This window comes from Sciurus carolinensis, chromosome 1 (assembly GCF_902686445.1).
Source record: "Sciurus carolinensis chromosome 1, mSciCar1.2, whole genome shotgun sequence".
NCBI classification, from domain to species: domain Eukaryota; kingdom Metazoa; phylum Chordata; class Mammalia; order Rodentia; family Sciuridae; genus Sciurus; species Sciurus carolinensis.
In genome coordinates this window covers 66454905-66478218 of record NC_062213.1, presented here as the reverse complement: position 1 = coordinate 66478218, position 23314 = coordinate 66454905, and the positions used below count along the sequence as shown (strand labels likewise).

The window sequence follows — 23314 nt, the reverse complement described above, 5'->3', positions numbered from 1 at the left end:
TATTTAGATAGTAAGACCTAAAAGTAGGCTTGCAGAAAATATCTGCTTCTGAGCTGTGATTTATAAGTCCCTCAGCTGAAGGACCCTGCCATACCTGGCCCCACACTCTTGCTTACCAACCGCTTCCCAAGGATTAATCTATAAACGTGGCATGTCTAGGAAAACTCAAATTCCCTGTGAAAAAGGATTTAAAAGTTTTTTGAGCTCAGTTATCTTCTCTGGATGAAATTTAAACTTCTGCTTACTCTTTGTTTTTCTGATTCCTTGTTAATCATCATCTCTTCTTTCTTCTGCTCTCTGCTCTCTGAGTTGGGTGGTCTAGAGGAGAAGGGCTGATTTTGTTCTAGCCTGTGTTCTCACTCTGTCCAAGTGAATCTCACTGCCCATCTGAGTCCTTAGGTTGTTGGTTAATCCTTAAGATAGGAGGCACAACTCTTACTTTATCAGTATGGTCAGCATATTTTATATAACTGTATTAGCAAAATGTCTCCATATCTGTGCATATGCCAATTGTCCCAAGAATAGTGGATACCTGAGGAGAAAGACAAGGCCTTTTGCCTTTGAATTCTCAGTTCTAACATGTTGTCTGCCATAGTGAAGAGGTGCAAGAAATACTTACCCTAGCAATGATCTCATATTGGAGGAAAAGTGTAAAGAACCAGGAAAATGCTTTGTGGAGGAGGTGACATTTAATGTGGGCTTTGAAAGGCTTTGAAAATATTTCAGAAATTTTAGATATGTAATTTTGGGATGTTCATGTTTTAATATACATAAATGGGTATGTGTATCTTTATGATTCTTTCCTTAATACATAGGCATCTTACCAGCTGTGCTTTGAACGTGGTGAAGACTTGGTAATTATATTAATTATTTGTAAAGAATGCTCCTCTTCATGCCTCATAGAGGAGGAAGACTCTGCTTTTAAAGGGGTGCCATGCTGATTTTCCAATTATATCAAAATTACTCGACTTTAAAGTTGGGTCATAGATGAGTTATCCTTATGGTTATTCTTCATGGTTATTAATAATCATATTATTCCTATAACAAACAAGTGTTGGTAGTCATTCTGTATTCAATTTCTCCTGAGAATATTAAAAAAATATCAAAGTATACCTTTGAATCACAGTGGAAAGCACATTTCAACCCTGGCAACCTCACTGCTGTTTGTTTAACTCTCTGGGTAGATCACCTAAATTGACTTGTAAAAGTAACATCTGGGACATTTTCTTTTCATCTCAAATCATGTCCATTTCAGGTTATCAGTGATGGGTTAAGCTCCTAGTTCATCTGAAAAATTTCTTCTATCTAAATTATTAAATGGAATTAGAAATACTTTCTGGAATATTCCATTCTAATCTTAACTATTGCATATTGCCACCTATCACTTAAAATATAGAAGAAAAGGTTGATCACCAATGAAAAAATTATGAGTAACAGAAATCCAGAATAGTGGAGATAGAAAAAAATCTATACCAGTGTAGTTTGCTTTAAGGAAAATGATTCCCCTTATTCTAAATATTCATATTTATTAATATAAGTATTTTGATTTTGGCAGCACATAATCATGGTTAAGAACCAGGAAAATCATCACTGGGGCGTCAGTGACTGGGGCGTCGGTGTTTCATTTCACAAGAAAGAGAACTCTGTGAAGAAACCTGTGTTGTCTGCAGATCTTCAACTCCGAAATCCCTGCGTAATAAGAAAGGTATTGGCTAAATTTAATAAAACACAAGGTATCTAGAGGAAGCATCGTTAAGTGGAGGTGTAGCGTCTGGATGCAGCTCTTAAGAGACACAGATTTGGAAGGCAGGGCTGGCTAGCTTTTATCTTTTTTCCCTGTCAGATGCTGAAGCAGCTTTGTTTCCAGCCTTTCGGTGTCCGCACTTTGGGAGTTTTCAACCGGTTTTCAGCTTGCATTCGCCCCTTGACTTGCTCCAGGCAAGCCAGGTTTTTGTTTTCCTATTTGTATTTTAAGGAAAGCAACTTCGTTTTCGCAGCAAGTCCTTCGACCCACGCACCTGCTCACAACCATGCCCTTCTCAGACGCTGAGTTAGTGTAGGCAGCGCACAGGTGCCCAGGAGAGGCCCCGAAGGGACGGTGGGGACAATCCCCTTTCGAACTGTAATTGTAGCTGCCAAGGAGTAGCCAACAAGGACCAGATTTATGTGCACTTTGAAAGAAGCACCTTCACCATTGGCTTTTTGAGAGGCGCTGTCGCTAGGGAGCGGCTGGTAGGGCGAGCCCAGCTCTGAGAGAAGCCCGGGCTGTTTGTTCCTGCAACCTGGGAGAGGGTCGCACACCGTCGCGCGCACTCGTACGCACACTCCCGCTTGCCAGCCCAGTGCGCCCGCGTGCGCCCCCCGGCGCGGCTCGGGGAGGAGCAGCACCGCCGCGGCTCGTCTCCCGCCCCCTGATTCCTGCTGCTGCCGCCCAGAGGAGAGACAAGCCTCTGCCTCGAATTTCCCCTCGGCGCCGGCGCTGCGGAGATCCGCGCGGGTGGGCGTGAGGAAGAGAACCCGATGAATGAGTTCTCCCATCGCTTCGGAGTTGTCTGAGTTGGCTGCACAGCGCCCGGGTTTCCGGCACTCAGCCCCCCACGACCTAGCCTTTCCCCAGGCTGCTGCCCACGCCCGCGCCGAGAGTGGCACCAACCGCACCAGGGTTGCCCAGGCTCCGGAGCTCCTGTCCCGGCCCCATTTCGGGGCAAAGGAGGGTTGTCCCCCGCGGAGACGCACAGTCGCGCGCTCTTCTCTCCGCGGCCCCATCAGCGTCTCCATGGCGTCTCATCAGCAAACCCGAATCCAGGCTTACCTAGAGAAGAACAAGATCGGTCCTCTGTTTGAGGTAAGGCAATGTGGAGGAGGACAGTCCCGCTGTCTTTGGGGGAAGGGGTGTAGAAACAACCAGAACACCCCCAAAGGAAGGAGGGTTGGAGAATAAACGCGCGCGGGAAAGGGCTCCCTGTAAGCCCAGTTCACTGCCTAGTTCTGCCCAGCTCAGGTGTTCTGGAGCACAGCCCCGCGGGCATTTCGCCAGTTACCTGGACGCGGACAGGTAGACTCCATAGCGCCCAGCCTCCGCCTGGCAAGGCAATTTTGAACCATCTCACTGACTGTCCTGCGCCTGATGGCCACGTGTGTGGGACCCGGACAAATTGAGACAAGCGATGTGCACAGATGCACACACTCAGACTGTCTTACACATGCACACTTTCTTCCTGGAATTCACACTATCTTGCCTGGCAGATTTTCATTTTTTCTTTTTCTTTTTAAAAATGTGGGCGGTAGTAGAACCCGAAAAGGTGGAGGAGGTGCTTAACAGTGGGAAGGAATGTGGTTAACTGGGAAGAAGGCTTAACTGGCAAGGAATAGGTTTCAGTAGGTGAGGGTATGTTGAGTAAATCTGGCAAACTGGGCGACTGATATTGATCACTGGCTGAAAGAAGAGTCCTTTGCATTGCAGAGTCTACCTGTGTTAGGGGGAGAAAGACACGGAGAAAGGTTTCAGAAAAGCACTCGCGTATTTATGGGAAAGAACTATAGCTCTGAGCTATTTTCTTTCGCCATCAAAACCGATGACAAAAACACACTGGGAGGAAAAAAAAAAGAGCGGGAGGACGAGAAAAAAATGAGAACGGGAGACAAACCTGGCATCAGCACAGCGTCCCGCTGGTTGCCAGGGCGCTGGGCAGGGCTGGGGCGTGTGGGGCAGATGTGCAGGTACTGAGGCCCATGGGAGAGGGGCCAGCGTTCCTTACCCTCTTGGTTCAACTGTCCATCTGGGCATTCAGGGTGGAGAGATACATAGGAGGGACAGGGTGTCCCTGGTAACCCCCACCGCCAGAAACTGCTGTAGCTGTTCTGGGGTGGAGGGGTGTTGTGTATCTTCAGTGATTGATCGAGGCAGAATCGCAGGTGGGGAAGAGTGTGCATTGGAGGTACCAGAGAATCTAGCAGTTTCTCTGAGAGTGAAGAGAAAGGAAAGATCTGCAGAGAGAGACAAAAAAATTTAAAAAAATAAGGGCGAATTAATGCCAGCGCACAGAAAGAGAGAGGAGGGCACAAGTGTGGTCAAATAGGTCTTTTCCCCAGGAGGATCGATTTTATTTTATTTATGTATTTTGAGGATTGATTTTAAATAACCAAGGTTTGCAGAGTTCGCAAGCTCTCTGAAGTTTTCCTCTCAAACTTTAAGTTAATGTTGTAGTGTCTCCAAAGATAGGATCATTGTTTCAATTGAAGCTCTCTGAAAGGGGTCAGGAAGGTCTACGATTGCATTAATTTTTGTTTCTGACAAAAGCATTAGCAAAAAAATTCTTTCTGGTAGCAAAATAGACTTGCTGAAGCAAATAAATTTTTTTTTGTCCTTAGTGTAATGATTATTGACATTAGTATAGCAACAACAAAAAGAGGTAGAAGCAGAATCATAATAACCCTTTGCAGTAGTATATGAATCAAAAGAATCATAAATACATTTCAAGTGTATATTTGCTGGATGCTTTCCTAGAATATAAAGCACAGTAAGCTAAGGAAAAATAAGTGAATTGTTTTTAATAGATACTGTTCTCATTTAACTTATCATAAAATTCCCAAGATTCTTTCCAAGTAATAAAAATAGAGTTTGGAATATATGTACACTTTCTACATAATTAAGAAATAAGCCCAACTTGATATGTGTCCAACAGTCCCTCTTTTTAACGCTCACCAGCTAATTCTGCACTGAATAGTTTTAAATGCTATCAAAATTTTCTCATAAAAACTTTAGATCTCCCCACCAAAAAAAGTATTGCTTTGTATTTTGTTGAATACATATTACATAAGCTTAGAACCCATGAGCATGAATTGCAGTGATGAGCAGTTAATTTTTAAGGGTTGATGTCCACTTTATATAATTGCAGGGGAAAATGCACAAGTTCTATTCTACTAAATGCAGGTTGGGGCACAGATCCTCATGCAAGAGTTTTGATCATGACAGAGCTTGGTTTTGAGAGTAGAATTATACGTACTTTGCCAAATTTGGACATCTCACTAACTTGTAGCCCGTTTTCCTTCATATGGTAAAAAATGGTGAAGAGATACCACCCATGAAAGGAACACTGTTGATCTAACACTATCATCAGAATTCCCAGGAGCTCACTCATTGGTTCCCATTACTGATTCAGGAGATTGGAGGAGGTTCCCTGGAAACTGAGTTTATTAAGAAGCAACACAGTGTTGGGGTTATGACTCAGTGGTAGAGTACTCACCTAGCGCATGTGAGGCACTGTTCAATCCTTAGCACCACATAAAAATAAAAAATAAATAAAGGTATAAAAAAAGTTTAGTTAAAAAAAAAGAAGCAGCACAAATGATTTTCACATTTTTAATTCCTGAGTCACATTTTAAGAAACAATGACAGAAGCTAAAATCTCCTCTGACTGATCACAAATTGAAATTTAGACACTTCCTTTTTTTATCACCTGTGCTTTGTTGTGATTTGTGATACTAAGGCGCTGGAGTTGGTGACATAGACTTCCTTCATAGTTTTGAAAATATGCAATATCTGACAATATGTCCCCTTGTGGATTTTGTAAGTTAGGAGAAAAATTTTTAAATTTTTGGAGTGAGACACTTTAAGGAGATCATATGAAGACTATTTAAAACAATAACAAAGATAACCTACATACTGTATTTAAAACACCTTTAATTATTTTTTAACTTACAAGGCTTATCGATTTAGTTTGGTTACTTAGTTTCTTACTTTATTTCTAATATATTATCATTTGAGCTGCTTGTAATAGTGTTGAATGCAATATGGTGTTCCAAAAATGACTTGAATTGAAATTAATTTTGTTTCCAAGTGATTTAGGAGCATAAATTTATACTACCTTTAGACGTGATCGAAGATTTTTTAGTATAATATTTTTTATTAGAGCTTTATAGTTATACACAGTAGTTGAGTTCATCCTGGCAAACTCATACATGTATGGAATTTGATTTTAGTTCATGACTCCCCCCCATCAAAGATGTTTTGAGACTTTACAAACCATGCCTAAAAATCATTGAAAGTGCTCATAAATGATGCTTTAATTAAATAAAAAGACATAAGGTGAAAATGACTTGCATTCCACAAACTATAATAATTTCACTGTTTTTTTTCCAGCTTAGTTGGAGCAGGCAAACAGGGAACACCTTAGGAATACTTGAGGTTGCTGAAATAAGATAGAACTATAGTCCGACTTACTTTGTTTCCTTAGATAACAGGCAGGTGTAAAATGGTTTGGGTCTCACCAAAATAGAGTATTTTTGTAACATACATGAGCAAGATGCATAGTGCAAGTACAGAACTTGTCTCAAAACCTGAGGCTGGCCAGTTAATAGTCAAAGAAGTTGTCAGTCAGAAGTTCTGAAGTTGAATAGTTATCTGGCGGATTGCTACTTAGTTGATTAAAACAGTTTGTTTTACCTGTATTGTAAGCAGTTTGACTTAGTTCCTGAGAGGTGATATGATTTGGAACATCACAATTCCTTACTTTGACATTAATTGGTATACAATTTTAGTTTCTCCCATTCCCCTTAGATAAATACAATAATTTCTTCAAGGTTATGGTTTGACATGTATGCAGGGAAGTCCTATGTCTTGATTCAGGATTGAGCACACTCACAAGAGTATGAAATCTTAAACTATTAAAAAGCAGAAGAATTGGAGTCTTCATTAAACTTTCATGGAATTCTAAAGTCTCTTCATATTGAAGATGTGGCAGACCAAACGCTCCACATTTCTCCAAGAGTGGTCTGCAAATGGCATGGTTTTGTCATCATCCTTGTTAGTTCAGAGTTCTCATGGGCTAACTTGGCACAGACTGGCATGCATATCAGAAGGTGGACTCCTGGGCCTCCCTCAGTCTGCATCCTTATGTGCTTGGCTGCTGCACAGCTCACTTTTGTGTGGTACCTTCCATGTTGGCAACCCCAAATTCCATTCTGCTTCCCCCTTTTCCACACCCATCACTTTCCTCTGTTCACATCCCTGAATAATAGTTTGAAAAATGTCCCCTCCCTCATCAGAGAGCTTGTGGCATTGGTGGAGATTACTTCAGTTCTTCTAGGGATCACAGTCCTGGGCTGGCTATTGTTCCATGCCTGAAAACAAGTACTGCATTGATTTTGGTCAGATTTATGGCTGTAGTATGGAGGACAGTGGTGATGATGATGAGGATGAGGAGGATACTAGTTACTTGGCTCAGGGCTGAAGGTGAAACTTCATCCCACTGTCCCCTGGAAAAGAAGATATTTTAATAGTTAATAAATGCTTCGTCTTTAAAAATACAAAAAAATATCATTTTCATAAAAAATTAGGAAAATATTTTTATGGGAGAAATGATAAAGTATAAACTTGGAACTTATGTGTTCAACATTATGATTTGTAAATGTTTTTAGTGAACTCTCTGTCAGGGTATCTTTTCCAGTGCTTGAAGTTGTATTTTCCTCTATCTAAATTTGTACTCAGTTTTATAATCCCAAAGCATGTAGAGGAGCAGTAGACAAAGCTGTTGCTAATAACATTTTGTTTAAGGTTAAACATTGTCATTCATTTACTTCAAAATAATCTTAAAAATAAATTATCTTTCATTTCTGTCATATTTTATTTTTGAACAGTTTATAAAGAAATAAAACAACTAAAAATTTAATACAATAAATAAATCACTCTGTAACTTTTCAAATAATAAAAGAGAAGCTTACCAAATGTGACATCAATGTATGTGAAAAAAAAATTTGTTTGTGGGTCTTTTCTAAGAGAATGTAATCTGTGGAAATGTGAGGCTTCCTCACTTCTTCCTTTCCTGAATTAAATGAATGAGTCATTAGGCAGAGTCATGCAAAGGGAACAACTGAGTCGGGCAGTTGGCCTAAGAGTGTCAGGGCAAGATTAAAGAAGAGGGCTGAGTGAGGCAGTGACCTGGCAGGGTCAGGAGATTTGTTAGAGAAAATAAGTAAATATGTTGAAAATCATGTAAGTATTGATGATAGAAGTCACAAAGATTAAAAAGGGAAAAGATAGAGTGAATCTTGTACTGCACTGAAATGGCAGTTATTGGTGTAATCTCATGCCTTTCAATAATGTAAGTAGGTGTATATATAATAGAAATATATTTGTAGATATTCACATACACTGAAGTGCTTGCATCTGTGTTTATTTCTCCACTCCATCTATTGTTACAAGGGAATAGTAACACTTTAATAGTAATGAGCACATCCAGTACCCAGATTTTGGCTCCTAAGTGCCATGCTCCACTAGTAAAACCAACTGGAGCAATGTTTGATTCCTGGTTTGGGACTGAGAAAATGCAAGATGAATGAATCTGGAACATCTTATATCAGGAAGTAAAGAAATATTCAAAGAATGATAGGGATGTTGTCAAAAGGACTCAGAAGCCAAATTGAAGAGGCTCCTAACCCTGAAACAAGTTGTGGTTCAAAATAAAAAATGGTAGTAATGGGCTGCCTTCTGAATAAGAATTTTTTCTGCACTTTGTTATAATGGAATACAGAATGTGTTCAATTCCTGGGGAGAAGAGAAAGTTTTACCTTTATAGTAAAATGGCAGCTAATAAAAGTAGGGGGATAACAGAATTAGAGGATCATTACTTGGAACCATCTGGGTGATAGTTTAGGCAAGAAATATTGATGCTAAAACCAATGGGTGAAAGTAGGAAGTATAATGAGATGTTACATACTCTCTAATTATCTTCTCACAAAATACTTGTTGATTACAAAGGAAAAAATAAGAACCTTATAGCAAAGAAACCTGGCAGATGCCGCTTCTCTCAGGTGATGAGACAAATCAATAGTTTCCCTGGATGTAGTTAAAAAAAAACATAGCTTTGTATTATTCCTGCTAATCACATATGATGACAATTGAATAATTAGAAAATATTTAATAAATCTAATGGGGAAATTCTACAAAGTACTTTTCTAACATCTTCAAAAATGTTAAGGTGGTGAAGGTTAAAAGAGGCCTCAGACTGAGGATACATGACAAGTGCAAATATGGTTTTGAATTTGTTTACTGCCACTCTGAAGGGCATTTCTGGGAAAGTTAATAAAATTAAATGGAATCTGTAGGTAAAGGGCCCATGAAATTCTAATACTAATGTGATTATCATAAGAGGTGCAGCCTCTTATGATTACATGGATTTCTTTGTATTCATACAACTTTTCTATAAATTTCAACTTGTTTCAAAATAAAAATATTGAGGAAAATAAAAAAGAATATCCAGGAAATGAGTGTTTACAGAACAGTTCGTCCATTGGGTTTTTTTAAACAGTAAATTATGTGAAATTCAGTTTGGAATTGTTTCAGTGTTTGTACATGGAAATTATTGATACGATAAATCATAAGGAACATAGATTCATTTCTCCAGTTCTAGAGTCCAGAAGGTCCAAGATCAAGGTGCTGGTATTTGGTTTGGTGAGAGACTTTTTCTCTCATGTGTCCTTACATGGCAGAAGGCAGAATGGCAAGCTATGCATATGCTGCCTGAAGCCTCTTCTAAAATAACCCAATCCCATTAATGAGAGAGCAATCCTTGTGGCCCAATCATCCTCTTAGAGGCTGCACGATAATCACATTAGCAACTCCTGACTTGAAGGGGACACATTCAGATAACACGTAGTGGAAATACTGCTGGGGATCTCCTGGACGGTATTTTAAATGCGTCAAAGCACTTGGACCACTCCCAATTTGCCCTCCATTCTCTCATTGTCTATAATGCCCCTTTGTCATTCCTCCAACCACTCCTTACTCTCTTCACATCCCCAAGTAACTATGTCCTTTATGTCACTATGGATTCCTTTTCATTTCTAGAGTTTTGTGTAAATGATTCCATTTACACAAATGGAATCATACACCTTGTACTCTTTTTTTAAAGAGGTGGTACATTTTCACTTAACATCTTTCACTTGCTTTGGTATTCATCCATGTTGCTGCATGTATCAATAGTTCATTATGTTTATTGCTGAGTCATGTACTATATGGGTATATGCTTTCATTTTTCCTGGACAAATAAATGGAGTACGTTGAATGGATCAGATGACAGTTGTATGTTAAAATCTTTAAGAAACTTGTGTACTGGGTCGGAAAATTTTATGTACAACTTTACGTTTTTATGAAGTGTGTGGAAGAGTTTCAGTTTTCCCATTCTCACCAAAACTTGGCATGTTAGTTAATTTTAATAATAGTCATATGCAGTATCTCATTATTATTTTAATGATGATATTTTAATAATTTGGAAATTTATTAAAATATAAATTATTAAAATATCATTTAATATATGTATATAAATTATATATTTAAATATCATAAATGATATTTAATAATTTATATTTCTCTCATGCTAAATACCATTGGTTATCTTTTCATATGATTATTTGCCTTCAGTAAATCTTTGAAGAAAGATTTTCTTTGTGCAAATATTTCCCTATATTTATTGAGTTGTTGTGTAGTCTTGTTTTTTAGTTTTAAGATTTTTTTAAACAAATTTTAAGCCCTATGCATTATTATGTAAATTTTAAAATCAGTTTTTCAGTATGCACACAAAAATATCTGCTGGGATTTTGACTGGGATTGTGTTGAGTCAATAGATGCATTTAGGCAGAATGGACATCTTAACAGTTTTGAGTGCCATGTAGAAGATCCCAGAAAAATCTATAAAAAACAACACAGGAACTGAATCTTTTACAGGAACTGTAAGTTAACTAAAAAATCAATTGATTAAGATTTTAAATACAAGTTCAAGTTACAAAAATCAGTTATATATTTATTTTCAAATAACAATGAAATTAACATAGAAAAGTACCATTTATAATGGTATTAAAATGTTTAATACGTAGGAATTTATTTCTTAAATGATATATATGATATCTATACTGAAAACTACAAAACATTCCTTAGAGATTTAAAAAGGCCTAAATAAATCAAGAGGAATATTTTTATTTATGAATAGGGAGACATTATACATATTTAATGTATTGTTTTAGTTGTAGATGAACACAATACCTTTATGTGGTGCTGAGGATCGAACCCAGTGCCTCACACATGTAGGCACACACTCTGCCACTGAGCCACTGCCCCAGCTCAAGACTTAATATTTTTAACATAGTGAATCACATGCGCTGTCTGGCTTCAACTGTTATTAAAATGACTGTAAGAAGGGAGTGCAATACTGGTGCAAAGAAAGAGTGATATAAGGAGCAGTCTAGAAATGGAGCCAGTGGTCACTTGAACGGGGAAGTGATAATCATTGCAACAAATGGTGTGGAACAATTAGGTAAACATGTCAGTAAAAGAACTTCAAATCTCTATCTTAAACATACAAAAGTTAACTTGAAATGGATTATACAACTAAATGTAAAAATATGTACTTCTAAAAGAGAATATAGGAGATAATTCTGGTGACGTTGGGTTTGGCACATATCTCTTAAATATGATACAAATATATTAATTATAAATAAAAAAATCATGAAAGTAGACATTCAAAATTAAACATTTGCTTTTCAAAAGACACTGTTGGGAAAATCCTCTGAAAGAATGTACATCTGAAAAAGGACTTATGTTTATAATACATTTCTAAGATAACATAAAAGTCCCGATTGAAAAGTGGGCAAAACTATTGAACACTTTCCATAAGATGATGTCTGCAGGTGACAAAGCAAGTGCATGAGTAGCTGCTCAACATCAGTAACAAGATGCAGGCTAAATCTACTCCCCACTCACGAGAATGTCTGAATTTAAAAAGACTGACCAGGTCAAGGGCTGGTAAGATGTGGAGCAATTGGAACTTCCGTTATCATGATGGCAGGAATACAAAATTGTAGAAGCACTTTGGGAAACAGTTGGGCGGCTTCATTTCTAATAGCCCGAAATAGTAAACAGGTGAATTCCTATGAATGGCTAAACAAATTGTGTACATATATAGCATAATACTATTCAGTAAAACATGATTTAGCGATACACACAAAATATGGATGAATTTCTCAATAATTACACTGAGCAGAAAAAGCCAATTCAAAAGTTTATGTGTTCTGTGATTCCATTTTTGCAATAGTAACAAGATTATAATAAAAACAGAAAACAGATTTGTGATTTCCAAATGTCAAGGGTGAGGTAGAGGGAAAAGGAAAGGAGTAGATTTTCTTTAAACATGAGGGATTCAATGGTGATGGCCATGTCCTTGACTTGGTGGTGTCAAATCAGTGTTCAGTGGTGATTCTGCAGTAGCTGAATGGTGTTACCACTGGGGGATTTCTCTCTGGTTTTTTTTTTTTTTTTTTTTTAATATTTTTAGTTGGCAATGGAGCTTTATTTTATTTGTTTATTTATATGTGGTGCTGAGAATCGAACTCAGTGCCTCGCACATGCTAGGCAAGCGCTCTGTCACTGAGCCACAACCCCAGCCCTGGGGGTTTTCTTTGTATTCTTTTTCTAAATATAGATGAGTCTACAATTATTTCAAAATAAAAATTTTAATAAAAAATATTCTTAGTCCTGAAATGTAATTTCTTTAAAAAAAATTTTTTTTTAAGTTGTCAATGGACCTTTATTTAATTTCTTTGTATGTGGTGCTGAGAATTGAACCCAGTGCCTCACACATGCTAGGCAAGCACTCCACCACTGAGCCATAACCCTGGCCCCCAAAATGTAATTTCTTAAATGTTTTTAAATTTTTTTATTTGTTTTTTTTTTTTAGATATTCAGGACAGTAGAGTGTATTTTGACACATTATACATACATGGAGTATAATTTCCCATTCTTGTGGCTGTACTTGATGTGGAGTTACATTAGTTATGTATATACATATGAACAGAGGAAAGTTATATTGATTCTTTCTACTGTCTTTTCTATTCCCATCCCCCTCCCTTCCCTTCATTCGTCTTTGTCTAATCCAGTGAACTTCTCTTCCTCCCCCCTTATTGTGTGTTAGCATCTGCATATCCGAGAGAACATTTGGCCTTTGGCTTTTTGGGAATGGCTTATTTCGCTTACCATGAGAGTCTTCAGTTCCATCCATTTACTGGCAAATGCCACGATTTAATTCTTCTTTATGGCTGAGTAATATTCCATTGTGTATATATAGCACATATTCTTTATCCATTTATCTGTTGAAGGGCACCTAGGTTGATTCCATAGCTTAGCTATAGTGAATTGAGCTGCTATGAACATTGATGTGGTAGCATCACTATAGTATGCTGATTATAAGTTCTTTGGGTATATACAGGGGAGTGGGATAACAGGTCAAATGGTGGTTCCATTCCAAGTTTTCTGAGGAATCTCTATAATTAGGCAGATTGTCTAATAGAAAGAGCAAAGCAAATTAGAGAATTAGATATTTGGAAGGTAAAGTAATTTCCACATATGAATAGATGAGATAAAGTGATGAAAAATCTGAGAAGAAAAAAATGAGATATCAAACTTTTTGTAATTATTTTCAGGGGAACAACATGGGTACTGACCTATGATATTGATGGAAAGATAATTAAATCTGTGTTGTAACAGTATAACTAGAAATATAAGTAGTCAGTAATATTTAACAGTAGTGAAAGTTAACAACATTATGTTGGTGGTACCATGTGAGAGCATGAAAAATATAAAACATAAAAGGAGATATCACAAACAAGTCCAGACATAGTAGAATTATTCTTATCAAACCAAATTTTTAGATTAGATAAAAAATATTAACTATAATCTGGGAAAGGAAAACAGCAGAAATGAAAGGATACAGAATGGCAACACAAAGGAAAATGGGGAAAATATGTACCAATAAAATAACTAACTAATCAGGAAGTTGATACCGTATTTCTAGTGTCAGATACAATAGGATTCAAAGTGAGGTCCATCACACTGGATAGAGAGAGGTCAAAGTATTTGCATTTCATGATGATAGATTTCATAAACTTTTACGCACATAAGGTACATGTGTGAAACGTAGGAAGAAAAACCAAGAAATATAAGGAAGAATTGACATTCATAGCAGGCATATTTAAAATATTTTGATTGGGAGTACATGTATTAAATTGGTAGTGTAAGTACTGGAGGAATTGAATAACCAACTAATGATCTTGATAATAATTACATGAAATTGGAAATACATAAAGAATATTTGCCATAGTAGTCAAATTTAAAATGTTCTTTTTAGAATTGCACATAGATAGAATAAATAATATAGAAAGGGTTTAAATAACGCATTAGAAGTCTTGATTATACATATATACATGTATATGCACATACATATATAAATGTTTGCTTATATATGTACATATAATTTGGTCTATGTATGTATACTTTTGTGAGCATATAATATATATCTGTGTATATATGTGTGTGTGTGTGTGTATGTGTGTGTGTGTGCTCTGTCAAGATACAGAAAGATAGTCACCATCAAATAAATTTAAAAAATACACTAGTAGCATATAGAAAAATTCCCCATAATTTGAGCCACCTCTATCACTAATTTAGAAAACTGGCCACATTCTCTGACCACAATACCTGATAATATTTAACAGTCACAGTCTAGGTTAGACCTCCCTGCATAACACATCTTGCTGTCCCCCACCCCATCCCTCCTTTAAAATATTTTTACACTACCATACTAGTAATTCAGATTACTAAATAAATCATTTTGGAATTACTTCTATGAAGTAGGATGTATTACTTACTTTGATACATATGTGCAGCTGCCTCAGTATCACTGATTGAAACTTCTGGGTTGGAAATTTGTTGAAATTTATCAAAATGAGAAAAGAACTCTGAGCCAGCAGTTTCATTTGTAGGTTTGTGTTCTATAGAAATATCTTCACATATGCAAAAAATTCACAAGATCATTAATCATACATTATATGAAATGGTCAAAAGTGTTGAGCAATGTAAATGCCTGTAGATAATAAAACAGTAGAATTATTGTTAAATCACATTTTTGAACAACTACAACTGTTAAAATCAGATATCCATATACAAACTACACATACTGACATGGAATGGTATCTGTAATATATTTTTAAGTGAATGAGTCGTGGAACATTTGTGTGTCTTGAAACGTATTGAAGTAGAGATCTGAAAAGATTCTGCATTAAAACATGAAGACCCTGAACTCTAAATGAGTAGGGACCCAGTAATTGTTCTGGTAATTTGATGCTGAATCCCCATCTGCCCTGTGTGTGGGTGTACTTCTCCTCCTGAAGTGTGAGCATGGGTTTAAATGGCTATGTAAGGGAAAGAGGACTTGGCCTTGAACCTAAAGGATGAAATATTAATAACTGAGATTTCCCTATCTCCACAAACAGGGATAGGCACATATATAATAAAGTATAAATACATGATAATCATAATACAAAATTAGGAAAGTCATAATAATGTCTTTGAGAAATGTGGTGGGGATGGGAGTCTAACTGCTTTGCTGATACATTCCAGTGGTTTTATGATGGGAAAAAATACATATATATATATATATATATATATATAATTTATTTATTTTGTGTCTCAGCTATCTGAACTTTTCAAATAAAAATTCATGTATGTATTAGAATGCAATAGTGTATGTATTGTGTGTTTCTCTGTGTGTGTAGTTTGGGGAATTAACATCAAGTGGTTGGAAGAGAAAGGAAGGATTAGTCAAAGGGTGACTTTCACTTTGTACCCTAACTTATTTGAATATTTAAAAATATTCATATAGTACATTTATATTTCTCAATAAAAACAAAAGTAGAGATTAGTTAGACATGCAAATACTTCATCCAGTAAAGTACAGTCCAATTCAATAGAAGACACTTTATTTGGGAAATTTTATACCCAGTTTCATTTGAAAGGATAATAGGTTCAATAATCATAGTACCCTTCTAGTCAGTTTATTATTTTGAAGTATTTTTATTTTGGAATAGAATAATGGTAAAGGTCTTTGGGTGTGAAGAGTGTGGCACAGTATCATTGCCTGATTGTCTGCCAGAGTCGAGTGGATTATACAGGTCCACTGTGTGCACCTGCTTTCTGTGCTTTTCTCTGATCCATCCAGATATATTAGGACTGTTCTGCAGGCAGAGGTTTGTGATTACCAAGAATCTACCGACAAAGATGTTTGTTCATGTCCTATCTCACAGTGGATCTTAGGTTCTTGAGGGTGGGAAACAAGTGTTTTGTGTTTTATTATGCATCTACTCTGGTTTCTATGGAGCATGAGCTGTAAAGCAGGGATTCAGCAGAAATCTATTGAAATGTTGGTGTGTAGTTTTTCCTTCTATGGAAGAAAAAATCATTAACAATGAAACCAGTGAGCAAATAACATCTTAATATTTCTTATTTTAAGACCTATAAGAAACTATCCTACATCCCATTAATTTACCTTTATGTACAGTGAATAACTTTTAATTACATTCATAGCTACCTAATTAGCTCACAGCCATCTTTTTTCTATTTTAATATTTGCTATTAAGAAAGAAGACAATAAATTAATTCACACCAAAGTGCAAGGTGTAATCCATAACCCTCCTCTAGTACATTTGCATCTAATAGGGAGGAAGTTGCATGACATGAGTGTGTGTGTGTGAGAGAGAGAGAGAGAGAGAGAGAGAGAGAGAGAATGAGAGGCATGCAGAGACAGGTGATCTTTGGAGATAACTGAGGCTTAGCAATTAATTGATTGCTCTCTGCTTGACCTGGAGCAAGTTATTTAATCCTGTGAGTATTGGTGTCTGAACCTATAAAATAATATGTAAAGGGGATATCAGGAGTAATATAGGAGATGAAAAAAAGCCTAAAGAATGTAGTTCAGTGCCTGGCACTTGGTGGACACCCAGTACATTTTGGCTGTTACTTCTTTTGTTCCAGCAACATTAATGGCTCAGTGACAGGCCAGGTGGAGAGAGGCTTTTGGTAGGTTGGCCTTCTGGTGTCCTGCAATTAGAACTCAGAGTGTACCTCTGCTCTTTTATCTCTGGAATTGATACTCCTATAAAAATATCACGGCAGTGATGTCCAGAGGAGCGGCAGCATTGCAGCCTGTGTGTGCACGCTTATGCATGTTCATGGTGGGGGCAGGGGAAGTTTCGTCTACTGCTGCATCACCAAGTGACAATATCCCCTGATTGAAAAGCATGCCACGAAATTAGAAAACAATCTGAAATATCTCTTATGGTGTTAGAGAGGTAGCCTGGATCACCCTTCATTAAAATAACACACACAACCCTAACTGTCCCGTCACTTCTGTAGTGTGACTGCCTTGACTTTTCTTCATACCCCTTATCATCATCTCAGATTATCCCACTGGGTTTTTTATTTTTATTTCAGTTTATTTTTTTTGTTCTTACTGAATATAAACTTCTTAAAGAGGGAGAGTTTTCTAGATTTTTTGACTTCTTGTGTCTTCATGCATAGAAGTGTCTGGTACATAGTAGGTATTCTACTAAAAAGTTGTCAGATACATTTATGAATGAAAACCTTAGGACCAAACTATCAAACCTGAAGTACACGGTTTGTGGTACACTAATCATTTGCCATGAGGAGTTTATGGCAGATTTTACTTTCTTGTAAATTCATTTAGTTCATGGTTAACTTTTCAACAACTATTTTAAAAAGTTCATGTTTGACTTTTCAACAGCTATTAAAATTTTTAGTGTATGATATTTAGAACTTTGTATACATCATTTCATACATTTTTTTTGTTTGACACATTATGTACTAAGAAAAATAAACATGAACAAGTCACTTGCTGTCCTCAAAAACACACGTGTATTTAGAGAACACTGGTATACTTCAGACTCTCAAATTATGAAGGCAATGTTACAAAAGTCTATCATAGTTTTCCTGATCAAATTTTCACACTTATCAATACATTCAGTCATTATAATACTAGAAGTAAAAAATTAATAGTTGAAATTCAGATTTAGAGATTGGTTAAGAAATTTGCCATGGAATCAAGTATGTAAAATTGAATAAGTTAAAAGGAAGATGTATTAAATAAAGCACTTTCCATTATGGTCACTTTGTTTTTAGAAATTATTATCAACAATAAAACATCTAAAATGGGTTATTAAAAATATCTAGGCATAGGTAGTATTCTACAGGAAACATGTTGATAGTTTTAGGTTAAAAGTTGTTTCTAGCTGGATGTGATGGCACATGTCTGTGATCCCAGAGGCTTGGGAGGCTGAGGCAGGAGGATTGTGAGTTCAAAGCCAGCCTCAGCACCTTAATGAGGCTCTAATAAACTCAGGAAGACCCTGTCTCTAAATAAAATATAAAAATTGCCTGGCAATGTGGCTCAGTGGTTAAGTGCCCCTGGGTTCAATCCTTGGTACCAATAAATAAAATAAAATAAAATAAAAGTTGTTCCTGATATAAAAAAAGATGAGTTTCTTTTGAAGAATAGCCTGCAGCATGAAGGAGTGTATACTCCTACTATTATTTCACTGTTAGAACACATTGACCTGAAATTCACAGTGACAAGCCATATTGCATTGACAGGTACAATGTACAGACATTTGATTTGTCTGTACATTAAAATAATATACTTATGTGTATAAAGTGAACTTCATTTTATAAGATTTATTGTAACTGTGAGATTTTGAGACATTGTCTCTAATTTTATGCTTTTACTTACATAAATTCTCTCTAGAAAACCTGGTATTGTTATGGTCATATTTTTTTTCTTGTTAATTTTTAATGAAAACTGTAATAATCATCTTAGTATTATAACAAATGGCAATTAAAATCAGTCAAGTTTACTAGGCACAGAATATAATTCTGTTCTGATCAAAAATATTTATTGAGGGGCTGGAGTTGTGGCTCAGTGGTAGAGCACTTGCCTGGCACATGTGAGGCACTGGGTTCCATCCTCAGTATCACATAAAAAAATAATAAATAAAAAAATAAAGGCATTGTGTCCTTTTACAACTAAAAATTAAAACAATTTATTGAGGCATTCTCAGTCATCTATCCTCTTAGCTTTATGGCAATGATATGATAAATAATACTCCTAAGTTTATACAGATTTAAGATACTGTGCTTTGTGAACATTCTAAGCCTTTCCACAGTTTCATGGAAAGTTCCAGCTTTCACAGAAACATTCTAACTCTAATCCTCATGTAACAGTCAGCTATGACATTGACGTCTGTGTATACTGGCAGTGTTCCATTCCTACAGACTGATAGGGATGACAAGACAGAGGTCAGCATCATGAGGCTTACCAGTAGTTCAGGTTTAAAGAAATAATACTCAGAGAAGAATTTATTAGATTCATGTGTTAACCTTTAAGTTAGCAAAAAAGGTATTTTTGGATAAAGTTACTTGAACAATGACCTGGATACACATTTTGCGTAAGCTTAGCCCATTGACTGAATTACTTTCATTGAGTCGAGTGGCATGATTGAAGAAGCTGTTTTGTTCGTTGAAGGATGTTAAGGAGGGACATGTTTATTACATTAGGTAGCAAGCTCTTATGATGGCTACTGAATTATTTGTATGTCAGAAATTACTCAACCATAAAGAAGAACGACATTATGGCATTTGCCAGTAAATGGATGTAACTGGAGACTATCATGCTAAGTGAAACAAGCCAGTCCCCAAAAGTCTAAGGTTGAATGTTTTCTCTGATATGGAGAACTTAATCCAAATAAGGGAGGGCAATAAAAAAATAGAAGCAAGATTAGTGGTATAGATGAAGGGGAATGAAGGGGAGGGAAGAGGGATGGGATAAGGAAAGAACAGTGGAATTAATCTGACCTAACTTTCCTATGTACTTAAATGAATTTATTGCTGTGAATCTCACCATCAGGTATATCCTCAAGACATTAATTAAAAAAAATCTATAAGTAAATAGCAGAGTGATCAGTAGAGTAGAGGGAAGGGAAAGGAGAAGGAAAGGGAAAGTACTGAGGACTGAATTAGAACAAATTATATTCCATGCTGTTATAATTATGAATCATAATGTTATACATAATTAAAAAGAACCAATAAAAATAAGTTGAAATAGTTATATGAATGTTTCAAAATGTGCAACTCTGCCCTCTCTTCACCATTTGCAAAGACTTCAGAAGACTCATAACCCAGCCATTGCCAGAATATGGGCAATTATCACGAGCATTTATACCTTTTCTTTTTCCCACATTGCTTTCACCTTGCTTTATGTTAACTCATTCTTAACTCCCTTTTTTATTTATGCTGTTTGATTATAATTTAGACTTCTTTGAAAAATGCCTTAAATCCTTTCTGAAATAGGGATGCATATAAATATGTTAAATCAATCATAAGACAACATACTCTTAGTCCAAATATTTTTAGTATATTATAGGATACAATCTATTTCCTGGAGCTTGTTTTCTTCTAAAATTATTCATCTGTCTCATTCTGAATTGTTCAGTGAGAATTTATGTGTAGACAAAGCCTTTCAGGGTTCATCTTATGGGCAGCAGAATGAAGCTGCTTAAAAGGCAAGATGGTACCCTAGGGCCTTTGAAGGATCTGTTTCCTCCATTGTGTGGGTGACTATATATTGCCATTCAAACTTCCCATTGAAAATCTCATCAGATCGACCCTCAGAGTCCCCTCATCTCAGCGGCTCCCCAGCCAGCCTCCATCAGGCCACTCTGTTTTATTTTCACCACAGCTTTTATCAATCACTGACATTTCCCTATTTATACATAATTTAGTGCCTGACTCCTCTTAAAGAGAATCTCCATGAGGACAGACACTTTGGCAGCCTTGTTCTCTGATATATCTTCATGATCAGCTTGTTCCTACAAGTAGCTATTCACACTATTTGGGGGAAATATTTATTATTGTTTTAAAATTAACAAATAACAGTTGTATAGCTTCTCATTCAGATTCCTTTTATATTAAAAAGGGATTAAATAAACTTTTTCCTAGACGGAATGCTAGGGAAACAATAAAATTTAGAAGAAGATAAATTGGAGATTGTATGTGCAATGCTATCACCATGGTTTAAGATGTGAGAAAACAATGGAGAATAAGAATGGTTTATAGCTTTTACGTGATATTCTAGGTTAATGGGTTGTTTTTAAAAGTTGATGTTCTAGGTTAATAGGCTTTTTAAAAAAGTATGATGTGCTGGGTTATTGGACTGTTTTTCTCCCACCCAACCCATCCAGTTTTCCAAGCCCTCTGTATTACTGCACTATGGCTTTTAGTATTGTGAAGTCACTGTTTCAGATGATTTATTCTTCTAGAGGTCCCTAGTAATTGCCTCTTGGATACTGTATTTGCATATTAATTCTGAATTTCTTGTCAGTTAAAACCTTAATGGGAATTTTTGGCAGGGACTGAAAGGAAAACTATAATTGAACAGGCCAAATAGAAGTGATGGTAATGAGAGGACAAGAGTAGGTAGAATGGAAATGACTATCAGGTGAAGCCAAATAGTGCCAGATTGGGAGGTGGAATGAATGAGTCTGAATTTTCAAATACAGCCCTCCTATCCTGATATGCTTCCCCTCTTCCCTCTCCCCCTTTAAACTCTTTTCTTTTTAGAGAGCTGAAAAAAAATTGAGAATTTTGATGGCACATGCTACCTGGCTTCACAAAGCTTTGTGTTATTTCATCCTGTGCCCAACTCTTGGTAGGAAAACTCTAGAATGAACTGCGGTAAGTAGGAAGGGACATGAAAGCTGAGGCAGCCTCAAGAAGGTGACCGAGAGTCTTCTTATAACACATTTCCTTTATAGGAGTCTCTCTCTGACAAGTCCAAGGCCAAGTTGGAATCTGCTCTTGTTATCAACAAGTCAGCAGCTGTCTATGCGGCATGCTGATGTCACAAATATTTTTGAGGGAATAATATTTGAAAGCGTTTTCATCTTTTAAAGAGTTGGCTCATGTTGCATATGCCTTAAACTCAGAATGACAAAACAAGATGTTGCTTCTGCTGTAATGAAAACATCCTTTTTTTCACTCCCTGTGACCATGCTTTTCAAACAGCATGTGTATATGAGCTTTGACACATGCCAATAACTGCAGAAAATGAAAATTCATGTAAATTTTAAAGATAATTAAGATTTAAGGAATTATTACACTTGCAATTTATCACTTTTAGCTCTGCCTCCGTATATCCAGGAAGATGAATGTACAGTCCTTGGTCACTGAAGATGCAAACATTTTGAAATGATGATGAATTCCAAACTAGGGTGACATTCAAGGTCCTCCAAAATCTCCTTAGGCATATATTTCATTGTCCTCTCATGCTGCCTTCTGGGTTAACCCCAGGGTAGGTTGTCCAATTTCCTCAATACATATGATATCAAATTTTTGTTGGATATTCTTTCTACATGGAATGTCTCTTTTTTTCCAGAATGTCTAGACTTGGTTCCTTGGAAAATGTACTCTTGGGGATTCGTATACAGATGGGTATTTAGGGAGTGCTCTTGGAAGCAGCAGCTTGCAAGGAGTGAGGGCAGCAGGATTGAGTAGGGGGAGAAGTTGAGCTGTGAGCCAGTTACAGCAGAGTCCAGCCCCTCACATAGGGAGCTCGCCTAGGGGTCCCTGGACCTGGAAGGCACTGAGGGTTGTCCCATAGAAGGCTTGGGTGGGCCATTGTACTTCACAAGGACCCATCTATAAAAAGAGGCTTCCTCCAGAGACAGTGTGAGGTCTTTAGAGTGAGGCAGCTGTCTTCCGAGGAAGGGCAATTCTGGAGGGACCTGAGCTGAGAACCCTCAACTGCTTACACCCCTGAAAGCAGGTGGAATAAGCTCTTGGGTTGGGAGGAAGGATCTGGGCACATATCATGGTATTATCTAAATTTCCCTACCCAACTATCAACCACTTATTAGGGGGAAAATTCGTGCTTTGCTTCTTGAATTAAGTCTTTATGATTGCTCTGGCTTCCTTAGCTTTTTCCATTTCTGTGAATTTCTGTTCTACTTTATGGGCTATTCCATACATTTTTGTGGCTAACCAAATTGCCAGTTAACTGTTTTCTGGGTTATGGATTACCATCTTATCTATGTTATTGGCTTTTTTTCCTGATGCTCTTCCTCAGTATCTAATTTATAGTATGTATATTATAGGAATTTAATTGGATACTTGTTGAGTGGACAATGCATAACAACAGCATGGTCTACAGAAGCATAAAATATACTTTGTTTTATATATAAAGCAAGCCAAACCTTTCTATTGTTTCTGCCTTCACAGATAAAAAGTACACAGTGACCTCAAGGAAGGCTAAAAGATGATCTTAAAAAGTAAAAGAAATTAAAACCTCTGTAGTTGGTTGCATGAATTGATGGAATCTCTTAGTCATGTATAACCTGTACTTACTCGAATTTTCTGTCGTTTGTA

The 23314-nt window shown here is 36.7% G+C and overlaps 1 protein-coding gene across 1 annotated transcript in view; it reads left to right on the top strand.

Moving 5' to 3' along the window:
• The first annotated feature begins 2275 nt into the window (after positions 1-2275).
• The window catches only part of C1H8orf34 (chromosome 1 C8orf34 homolog), a 394456-nt gene continuing 373417 nt past the window's right edge, over positions 2276-23314 (top strand). The window contains 3 exon segments of the mRNA XM_047524576.1: positions 2276-2659; positions 2661-2772; positions 2775-2845. Of these exon segments, the coding sequence (XP_047380532.1) occupies positions 2525-2659; positions 2661-2772; positions 2775-2845 (318 nt within the window). The 5' untranslated portion in view covers positions 2276-2524.